This window comes from Panicum virgatum, chromosome 7N (genome assembly GCF_016808335.1).
Source record: "Panicum virgatum strain AP13 chromosome 7N, P.virgatum_v5, whole genome shotgun sequence".
Classification (NCBI taxonomy): Eukaryota; Viridiplantae; Streptophyta; class Magnoliopsida; order Poales; family Poaceae; genus Panicum; species Panicum virgatum.
The window spans coordinates 32,736,727-32,747,543 of record NC_053151.1 but is presented as its reverse complement, the minus strand read 5'-3'; the positions used below and the strand labels follow the sequence as shown (position 1 = coordinate 32,747,543).

Sequence of the window (10,817 nt, the reverse complement as noted above, 5' to 3'; positions counted from 1 at the left end):
GCAGCAGCGGCACCTGGTCAAACATTTCCTCGCCGTGCAGCTGTCCGTCAGCTGTCCGTTGTCGGGTATCTCGCCGTGCCCAGCGATCAGTCCGGCGAGCCGCCCCGGAGTCCGTCCTAATTCCGGTGAGGTGGTCCTTGGGTTGCCGCCTGTTGCGAGCGTGCATGGCAGCGAGCCCCGTCGCTCGTGGATCAGACATTGTTTGGGGGCGCCGAGCTGAACAAATCGAGAGCCATCGGGAGGTTCGAGGCGGGCTGGCTGGGACAGTCCCGTGTGGAGGTAGCAGTAGCAAGACCCTTATTATTGTTCTTTCCAAGACTCCAACCACCAATGACCACCTGACTCATCGTCTTGCTCGCGCACGGTTACACCAAAGACCAAACGCAATCGCGCAGCTACTACTAGAAGGAGAACTTGAAGACCATGTCGTGGTGGTACACCTGGCCGGGCCTGAGGATCTGCGACGGGAACTCCGGGTGGTTCACGGCGTCCACGTACCCCATCGTCTCGAGGCAGAACCCGGCGTACCTCTCGTACACCCTGCCGCCCTTGCCCCTGGTGTGGTTGAGGTTGTTCCCGGTGTAGAGCTGCATCGTCGGCTGGTTCGCCCACAGCTCCAGCGCCCTGCCGGACGCGCCGTCCCGGGCGCGCGCCACCGGCCGCATCGCGCCTTCCGCTCCGTCGACTATGTAGTTGGCGTCGTACCCGACGACGCGCCCGCCCAGGACGCGGCGGATGCGCGCGCCGATCGCCGTCGGCGCCCGGAAGTCCAGCGGCGTGCCGGCCACGGGCTCCACGCGCCCCGACGACGGGAGGAGCTCCTCGTCCAGCACCGCGTGCCGCGACGCGAAGAGCCGGAGCGTGTGGCCCAGCACGTCGCCGGCGCCGTGCCCGCCCAGGTTCCAGTACGAGTGCAGCAGGAAGTTCACCGGCGTCGCCCTGTCCAGCGCCGTCCCGTTCATGTGCACGCCCAGCGTGTAGGGCGCCGACAGCCGGTACGTCACGTACGCGTCCACGTTCCCGGGCAGGCCCTCCTCCCTGTCGAAGCTGCGGTAGTACAAGGTGACGTGCGGCGAGTCGCCGCCGGCGACGTGCTCCTTCACCGTCCAGATGCTTTTGCTGAACCCTCTGCCGCCACCTGAATACGGCAGCAGATGCAGGAGCAGGTGAATTGTTTCGTTCAAGAACAGCAGCAGGTCATCATCGACCGACATGGATCAGTACCGTGAATTGTGTTGTTGCCGTCGTTTCTGTACATGTGGTATACCTTGCCGTCGAGGACGAACCGGCCCCGGGCAACCCTCTGGGCGATGCGCCCCGTTATCGGCCCGAAGTAGAACTCATCGTCCTGGCCGAACAGAGCGAATATGCAGAAAATGACTTGGAATGGGTACGAGACGCACTTTCGTTGTTATTTGGCAATTAATATTCAATCATGAATTAATTATGATTAAAAGATTCGTCTCGTCATTTACAGTTAAACGGTGTAATTAGTTATTTTTTCAACTGTATTTAATGTTCAATGCATGTGTCCGAAAATTCAATGTGACGGGTACTATAGAAAAAATTTTGGGAACTAAACAGAGCCAGAAGAAATAATACACCAAGCAGATGTCATTTTCTACCAGCTAGCTGAAAGTTTGTCTAGCTACTTATGGATAAGCCTTTCTGAAAATTTGGTTGGTGCCGGAGATTAGATCAGGCTTGGAAATTTCTCTCAAGAATCTTTTGACGTGACGGAATCTTTGAAATAATAATTGCATTCGCTGCCGAGCCAAACAAGACGAGAAAACATTGCAAAAATATCTGACTACTGTCGATTCTTCATGATTTTCTTATCACCTTTTCCTTTCCACGTGGGATGCATGGAAAGGCGATCATGATTTGCAAGCAGATTGTCCTAAAAGGATGTACAAGTTGAGTTTTTTTTTATGCTTTACTTGTTCAGTTCTTGAACCTCGCAGAGGGCATCAGGCGGCAGGCCGTGCCGGATAAGAAATGGAAGAATCTCTACGTTTAGGTGTGCACACCACTTTCTTAAAGTTGAGCTGATCTTTTATTGGTCCTTGTCAGCAGGGTACAACAGGTTTCACGTCACTAAAATCCCAGCAGGAGAAGCGAGGAGAGAGAACAAGGGGGCGGACGATGAAGTGCTCGGCTCAATCACATCTTCCGAGAAACAAACGCTTGCGTACTCAATAGAGATATGGTAGGTGGAACTAGCAGCGTCTGCAAGGAGCACGAGATGGAATCTTTAATGTATTTTTACTACTACTACTACTCTTAGCTAATCTAATAGACAATCTATTATATAAACTAGCTGTTGTGTTGGTTGTGCGTAACATGTCACTTGCATTTAGTCGGCAGCAGGTTAAATTATTAACCTTGCTCCAATAGTAAGATCATTCTTAGTAGGGAGTGTCAATGCATAGTTACTAAGATTGTGAATTAGTTAACCGAGCCGGATGAATGTCATGGTGATGACACTTTTCTTACATCACATGATCCTCCCCATTCTCTCTTTTCTACCATGTTAACTAATTTAATGCTCATAGCGCTTCCATTGATATTGGTCTAAGATACACATGAAAAGGCGAGCATGATTTGCAAGTAGATTGTCCTAAAAGGATCGCAGAGTGCATCAGGCCGTGCCGGATAAGAAACTGAATAATCTCTACGTTTAGGCGTGCACACCACTTTCTTAAAGTTGAACTGAACTTTTTGGACATGTAGAATATTAGTAGTAGTTGAACTGTTACCAGATCATAAGGAAATAAAAAATGCTGTCCCATGCTCAGGCATTGTCCTCGCACAACTCTGTTTGCCCAACTGATGCCAAATGCGAGCATAGTGTGGTGCAAAAAAGATGGATGAACTCAAGAAAGAAGAACATTCAGAATGGTTTTGGTGATCTTACGACGTATTCCGCGATGGTGTCCTTGCCAAGGACGACATCAGCCAAATTCCCTGCAGAGCAACACGCCTGGAAAAAATAAATCTTGGCACGAAACGGAACGAAAGAACCCAGCAACTGGGGTCGGTGTACAAGTGCAGGGCAAGAGGCGACAGGGATCAAGAGCACCGCGGGCACCTTTGGAGTCGGGGAAGACGACGGACATCAGCCTGGCGCCAAAGTTGGTGACCTTGACGGAGAAATCCCCCTTCCTGAGCTCGTACACCCCGACCATCTTCCGGGCGCCGGCGGCCAGCTGCGCGGAGGCCGCGAGGAGGCACAGCAGCGCGAGGCCGAGGAGAACCTCGCGTCTCGCCATCGGCGGCGGCCGGCGATGGCTAGCAGAAAGCGGAGCTGGACACTTGGACGCAGGAGCAAGTCAGCAGTGCATGCAGTTAAGGAGAAGGCCAGCGGCGGCTGCCGAGATCCCGCGAGGCCATGGCCACTCGTCACCTAATATAGGCGGGCAATCAGTTTGGGGTGGGGTGTGGGGTGGGGTGGGGGGCATGGCGATGGTTTGGACGGGCTTGAAGCGGTCGTTCCTCCTCTCCGGATGTGTCGTATCAGCTAGCTATTCCAATGTTTGCGCTGGGCCAATGCACGAGCACGCTGCCGGGCGTGTATCCCCGTTCCCACGATTCGCCTCGTCCGATAGCTTTCCCGTTCCCATCGATCCATCGCCGTCTCTGTCCTGTGTGCCGCTGCCGCGGTTAGATCCGTGGCTCGTGAGACGACGTGACTGTGCTGTGCAAGGTACCGTCACCATGACCGCCACCGCGGGCGCTGCCGGAGTGCACTGGTGGAGTTCTTTCCCAGAATTATGGAGATCGCAAGGCGTGGGTGCACAATCTCGGCGAGGAAACATCTCTATTTGCAAATTGACTCCGAATCAGATTTATTATTGTGGGACCGAAGCCGGCGACCAGAGGGGGGTGAATGAGAGCCGATCAAAATTTCTTCGAAATTCGAATCGTCGGCATATATCCCAAAAATGCCCAAACCCTCAAGCGTTCTGACCAAAGTATGGAGTAGCTATTAAAAATCTAACCCAACGCAAAAGGCCTAGAACGAGCGAGCGAAACCACGAAGCAAATCGGAAGCAAAATGGAAAATCTGCAGCACTGATCTGCCTGGACCGGTCTGACCGGTGCGCTATACCGGTCTGACCGGTGCGCTGGACCGGTCTGACCGGTCGTGCCTACCGGTCTGACCGGTAGCACCCAGAAAACCCCCGAGAAATTTGATTCAAACGTTGAATCCCGAGCAAACGACCACGAAAACCGATGAAACTTGGGGGATTGCTTCGCCCCTACCCCGTGAACATATCCCCAAAAGATCTCGGCCTAAATATCAACGAATCTAGAGAATTATGGGGGAGATCAAAAGGGATTGGGGTTTTCTCAAATACTCGAAAACTTCAATTCTGAAGAGCTCATGATTCCAGAGGGATTGGCACGAAGCTAGAAGCGCAGGAATCAATCCAAAGAGCCCTACGAACCGTCGCAATCAAGTGCATCAAAACCAAAACGAAAATCCATCACAAAAAGCACAAGAGGGACGGGATTGGATTGATTCAAAAGCCCAGAGGGCACAAGGAGGATATGGCCTCCTTTCCCAATCAAATCCAATACAAACTTTCACAAATCCATGGACAAATCTACTCTAAAGAGAGAAACAGGGGGAGGAAGACGCAGGGGCGGCGGCCTGGAGAAACAGAGAGTCCACGAACAGATTACAAAAGCCGCAATTAACCTAACACAAGTGAAGGGGTATTTATACCCGCGGGACCGGTCAGACCGGTACGCTGGACTGGTCAGACCGGTTGGTTAGACCGGTCAGACCGGTTGGCCTGCAGCACCCCCTGTACAACAATCTCATCCGACGGCCGAGGTTCTTTCTTCGAAACGAAGTCTTCTCCGCGATGCCGCCGTCTTGATGAAGATCCAGTCCGCGGTTTTGGAGGGTCCGCGAAACCCGGGTAGGTGGCCGGTTTTGAGAAAACCGCCAAAACCTCACGCGCGGGAAGATTCCCGCCTCCACGCCGTGGCCCTAGACGCCGTTCCCGCCTCGGCCTTCTGACAGCCCTAGACGCCGTCCGACGCCCGTCACCTCCTCGCCCGCAGCGAGGCCCTAGACGCCGTCGACGCCCGTGCCTCCGTCAGTCCCGAGACCGACGCCCGTGCCTCCACGACTTGGCGTCTTCAACCACCGTCCGCCTCCTTGGTTTTGTGGCGTAAACCAAGAAACCCGCCTTCCGTCGCCGCTTGCGCCCTCGATCCAGGAGTGGACGCCACAGCTGCCGCCCGGTCCGAGCTCCGGTCCCGGCTGCCCTTCACCGCCGTCCACCGCACGGTCCATCGGCCACAGCACCTCCACGGCAGCTCCCCGTCGACACTCGACGCCCGTGTACCTGCAATCCAAAGACCAAGCGCACGATCACACCGCACGGTTGACAATTCACTCATTACAAGCAGGATAGAGTACTCAACATTCCTCAATCTCCCCCTTGATAAGTGCATTGTCAACACACCACAAACAAACCAAGAGAAGTGAAACCAAAGAAGAACAAAAAAGTGAAGAACTCAAGCAAGTGACACAAAGCTCAGAAAAACAGAAACAGTCACTTACTCAAGCAGAAATCGATCCCCTAAGACAAGGGCAACGGCTCGACGCAATTGATTAAAAGCCAAAACATGACTCCTCAAAGATAGAGGTAACGCTCGACGCAGTCATGCAAGAAGCAGAGGGAAAACGAGGAAAACCAGGAGCCAAGAACAAAGCAGAAACTCCTCAATCAAGGTTTTTCCCTCTCACAAGTGCAACTCTCCCAAAATGATGCACTCTCACTCTCGAAGTCCTGTGCACAACAAGTTTTTCAAAAAAAATCAAACAAGTCTCCCCCTTGTTCGATCACTTCTCTCAAAATTCTCCCCCTTGTTGGCACATGCACACATCAAGCCTAAAAAGACCTAAAGCTCCCCCTGAAGCAAAAACTCCCCCTGAACAGATGCTATGCAATGAATGTGATGCAGGAGGTGTAAATGACAGCATTCAGGGATACAAAGATATGAGCAACATCTAGTCTCAAACATGTGTGCATCCATAAACAAGACCTGCATCTAGCTCAACAGGGTATATCAAATCAGTCTAGAGCTAGGCAAGTTCAGTTTAGGAGAAATAAAAGCATCACCCATGATCTAGCACTAACAAGTAGAGAATGGAAAGCAGTGCTAATCATACTCATACAGGTGATCCAAAACAGCCAAAACATGTTGCAAACATTCATTTTTCAATCAAATTTGTATCAAGCAATTCTTAATGCCAGGGGTTGAAAGCTTGTCATGCTTTACTTAGCAACGAGGCCAAGCCTATGCCAACAGACAATCAGAAGCTTAAAGCACTCGTTTCAGTCATGCACAGCCTTGCCCGGGTTCTCACAAGTGCAAAGTGAGCCGTCCCGAAAGCTCGATCAGTGCGACAAGCAATCTCACCTGGATCTTTTCAATCCATTTCATGAGCAATTCAAGCAGTTTTTATCAGATTTAGATCATTTCAAGTATGAATTGCTGAACGAAAAGGCACACTAGCATGAATAAGATAGCAAAGCATATCAACACGCCCTAACATGCTAGTAGCCAAGACAGGGTGATCATGTTTTCAAATTTTTAAATCAAAATAGCTTAACTCAGATGATGTCATATACACAGTGGAGCAAGCTATACATGATCAGATTTATCAACTCACACTAGCAGGCACTAGAAGATCATAGCAATGTATACAAGAATGCTAGTGCAAGTGAGACAATGCAAAATGCAAACATGTACAATGCATATGCACAATGCAACTACCAAACCTAGAAAACAAAGAGAAGCAAAATAAAGACCTACCAAGCTAACCAAAACAAAAGCAGCGATCAAAAGGGGTAACAAACCCCAAGCGCCCCTCGCAAGCGAGCAAAAGTGTCTTGCTCTAGCGGTTTGGTAAGTATATCTGCGGTTTGCCTCTCTGAAGGGACATGGATCAGGTCTATGTGTCCTCTCTCATGATTGTCTCGCAGGAAATGGAATCGGATGTCTATGTGCTTGGTTCTGGAGTGTAGGACAGGGTTCTTTGCAATGCTAATGGCTGACATGTTGTCTACAAAGATGGGAACCCTACCGAAACTCAAACCATAATCCTGCAAGGTTTGTTTCATACAAAGTATCTGGGAGCAGCAACTAGCAGCGGCAACATACTCGGCTTCTGTGGAAGAAAGCGCTACGCTAGCCTGCTTGCGAGAGGACCAAGACACCAAAGATGTACCGAGAAATTGACAAGTGCCGGATGTCGACTTGCGATCCAACCGACACCCACCGAAATCGGCATCAGAAAAGCCCACCAAAACTAGAGAAGAATCCGCAGAATACCAAAGACCAAATTCAGGGGTGAATTTCAGATACCTGAAGATGCGTTTCACCACCTGCCTGTGGGAGGTGCGCGGAGAAGCCTGGTAGCGCGCACAAAGGCAGACGCCGAACTGGATGTCCGGTCGCGTCGCCGTCAGGTACAGGAGCGAGCCGATCATGCTCTTATACTCCTTCTGGTCCACCGCCTCACCGTCCAAGTCCTCATCAAGCGCCGTCGATGTGTTGATCGGAGTCGGCTGAGGAGACAAGTCGCTCATGTCGAACTTCCGCAGCAAGTCTCTAGTGTACTTGGCTTGATGGACAAAAGTGCCCTGAGGAGTTTGCTTGATCTGCAGCCCGAGGAAGAACTGCAACTCACCCATCATGCTCATCTCGAACTCCCTAGACATCTGCTCAGAAAACTTGGACACAAGAGCATGAGAAGAGCCACCAAAGATAATATCATCCACGTATATCTGAACTAAAAGAAAATCAGTGCCAGATCGCATGAGGAACAAAATCTTATCAACACATCCCATTTTAAAGCCCTGAGCCAGCAAAAAGGTTTTCAATCTATCATACCAAGCTCTAGGTGCCTGTTTCAAACCGTAAAGAGCTTTCTGAAGTTTATAAACACGGTTTGGAAATTTGGGATTTTCGAAACCAGGGGGTTGCTTCACATAAACCTCTTCTTCGATAAAACCATTCAAGAAGGCAGATTTAACATCAATTTGGAAAACCTTAAAACCTTTGGAAGCAACAAATGCAAGAAAGATTCGAATAGCCTCCAAACGAGCAACAGGAGCAAAGGTTTCCTCAAAATCAATACCCTCTTTTTGGCAAAACCCCTGGGCAACAAGACGAGTCTTGTTTCGAACAACCAAACCATCCTCACCCTGCTTGTTTTTGAAAACCCACTTCGTTCCGATGGGATTACAAGCAGGTGGAGGCTCGACCAAAAACCAAACTTGGTTTCTTTCAAAATTTTCAAGTTCCTCATGCATGGCATTGACCCAATTAGAATCAGAAAGAGCGTGTCCAATATCCTTAGGCTCAAAAGAGGCAACAAACGCTGAATGAGCAAAGCCAGCGATACTTGTTACCTTGGACCTGGTGACTCGCTCGTTGAGATCACCTAGCATCTGTTGAGGTGGATGGCGACGCTGAATATGTCGCGGTGCTTCCCGTGTCGAAGTCGCCTCCTCCTCAACCAAAGCTGGTGTCTCCTCAGGATCAGCTGGTGTAGCCTGAGTCACCTCCTCGAACAACCCCCGTGAAGTAGACGTAGTCGGATCGGGGCCGTCTTCATCGTCCGAGCTCGTAGCAGAGATAGCTGGGTCCACAGCACGCATGGTAGCCTCAGCCTCGTCATCTGCAGCTTCTTCCTCCTCATCTTCAAAGATGGAGGTGCCGAGCTCATCATCTCCTGCAACTTCAAAGACAGAAGAATTGCACGGTGCAGTCTCGTCGAAAGTGACTTCACAAGTCTCTCTGACGATGTTAGTATCAATAATCAGCACACGGTACGCTCTAGAGTGAGAAGCATATCCGAGAAAAATACCGTCAGACGAGCGAGACTCAAACTTATCAAGATTTCCATCTTTCAGCACAAAACACCGGCAACCGAAAACTCTGAGATGGTCAACTCGGGGCTGGCGTCCAAACCGCAACTCATAAGACGTCCTGTGCATGAAAGCACGCAAGAAAATGCGGTTGGACACGTAACAAGCGGTGTTAACCGCCTCAGCCCAGTATTTGCGAGGAGTCATATGCTCATCGAGCATCGTCCTCGCCATCTCAACCAGCGTCCGATTCTTCCGCTCTACAACTCCATTCTGCTGTGGAGTGTAGGGAGAAGAATACTGGTGTTCAAGACCTTGATCACTGCAAAAGACATCAAAACGAGCGTTTTTGAATTCTGTGCCATTGTCAGAGCGGATCGCTCGCATGGCCTGGGGTAGCTCGTTTTTCAATCTCAAGATCAAGTCTCGAACAAACTCGAAAGCCTCATCCTTGGTTCTCATGAAAAAGACCCAAGAATAGCGAGAAAAGTCGTCCACAATCACAAGAACGTACCACTTCCCACCAACAGACACCACCCTGGAAGGACCAACAGTGTCCATGTGTAGCAACTCTCCAGGGTGAGAAGTCATCACCTGATTAACAGGCGGATGAGAAACGGCAATCATTTTCCCGTGGCGACACGGATGGCAAACAAGGTTCTTCTCAAACTTCAGTTTGGGCAATCCTCGGATCAGGCCAAGTGAGCTCAATCTCGACAACAAATCGAAGCTCAAATGTCCTAGTATCCTATGCCACTTCCACAAATCAGAAGAAGGACCAGCCATCAAGCAATGAGAAGGGCCAAAAGGAGTTCCAGAGAAGTCAACCAAGAAAACTCGATCGCGAGGTGTAATCCGGCAAACCAAATCTCCCCTGGAATCCAAAACACGCGAACAACCCTCCTTGAAGCGAACCTCAAACCCCTCATCAAGAAGTTGCGAAACAGAGAGCAAATTAAAACCAAGATTCGAAATCAAAGCAACTTCTCTCAGGGTAAAGCAATCAGAAACTCGAACAACGCCAAGTCCACATACCTTTCCTCTTCCATTATCCCCGAACACAATGTACTCCTTTGAGCGCATCGGGGTGAGCCTGGAGAACCATTTGTCATTTCCGGTCATGTGGCGCGAACAACCGGAGTCCATGATCCACCTGTTCTCCAAGCCTCCGACCTGCACATCAGTAGTGAGACAAAGGGTGAGCAAATGTCTCAACACTGGGGTTAGCAAAGTGAGAAGCAAACCAGTGTCGAGCCATTTGCTCTACAGAAGGGTTAGCAAAACCAGACAAAGCGTATCCCCCGTCCCGTCTAACGCGTGACTGACGAACACCACCGCGAGGAAAGCGTGGAGCCTCAAAACCTCCTCCAAAGCCTCGGTCTCGTGGTCCATAGTCGTACTGAAAACGACCAGGAGCACGGCCGGCAAAGCGACCACCTGCTGGAGCACGGTAACCACCACCGTCTCCCTGACCTCCATCTACACGGCGCGCCCTAGCATCTCGCCTATCACCACGCCGAGAAGGATCATGCACTCGAGCAGAGTACATGTCCGCGTTCAGTCTCTCCTGCTCTCTCCTCACAGCCCGCTTCCTCCTGAAGCAAAACTCCCCCAGGTGACCTTCCCTGTCACAGAACTCGCAGTGGTACCTCACCTCACGCTTGGGAGGTGGAGGCCTAGCCTGCGGACGGGGAGGAGCAGCCCTCTTCTTCTGGGCAACCTGGGCTGTGGCAGCAGGGAGCGTGTCGAGGGAGTTCCTCAGCTCATTGGGCTTTGGAACCCAAACCTGCTTCTGCGGAGGTGCTTTCGGTGGTTCTTTAAGCACACCATCCGCAGGGTCAACAAGCGAAGGCTGCGTGCTCGTGCTAGCAGTGTTTCCAGCAGCCTTGCCAATCTTACCATACAACCTGTCAAAGT

The 10,817-nt window shown here is 51.0% G+C and overlaps 1 protein-coding gene across 1 annotated transcript; it reads right to left on the bottom strand.

Moving 5' to 3' along the window:
• Positions 1-272: 272 nt before the first annotated feature.
• Positions 273-3,449, bottom strand: LOC120683938 (galactose mutarotase-like). The gene is made up of 4 exons (XM_039966029.1): positions 3,092-3,449; positions 2,918-2,967; positions 1,225-1,348; positions 273-1,138 (listed from the first exon to the last, which is right to left on the bottom strand). The coding sequence occupies exons 1-4, from the start codon at positions 3,270-3,272 to the stop codon at positions 402-404; spliced, it is 1,092 nt and encodes a 363-aa protein (XP_039821963.1). The 5' UTR covers positions 3,273-3,449; the 3' UTR covers positions 273-401.
• Between the last annotated feature and the right edge of the window lie 7,368 nt (positions 3,450-10,817).

Bases quoted from the DNA above. Each gene is read 5' to 3' on its own strand.
- LOC120683938 (XM_039966029.1), bottom strand. From the start codon at position 3,272: ATGGCGAGACGCGAGGTTCTCCTCGGCCTCGCGCTGCTGTGCCTCCTC. The intron at 1,349-2,917 runs GTAAGATCACCA...CTGTTCGGCCAG, and splicing joins ACACCATCGCGGAATACGTC to GACGATGAGTTCTACTTCGG. The intron at 1,139-1,224 runs GTACTGATCCAT...TGCCGTATTCAG, and splicing joins CGGCAACAACACAATTCACG to GTGGCGGCAGAGGGTTCAGC.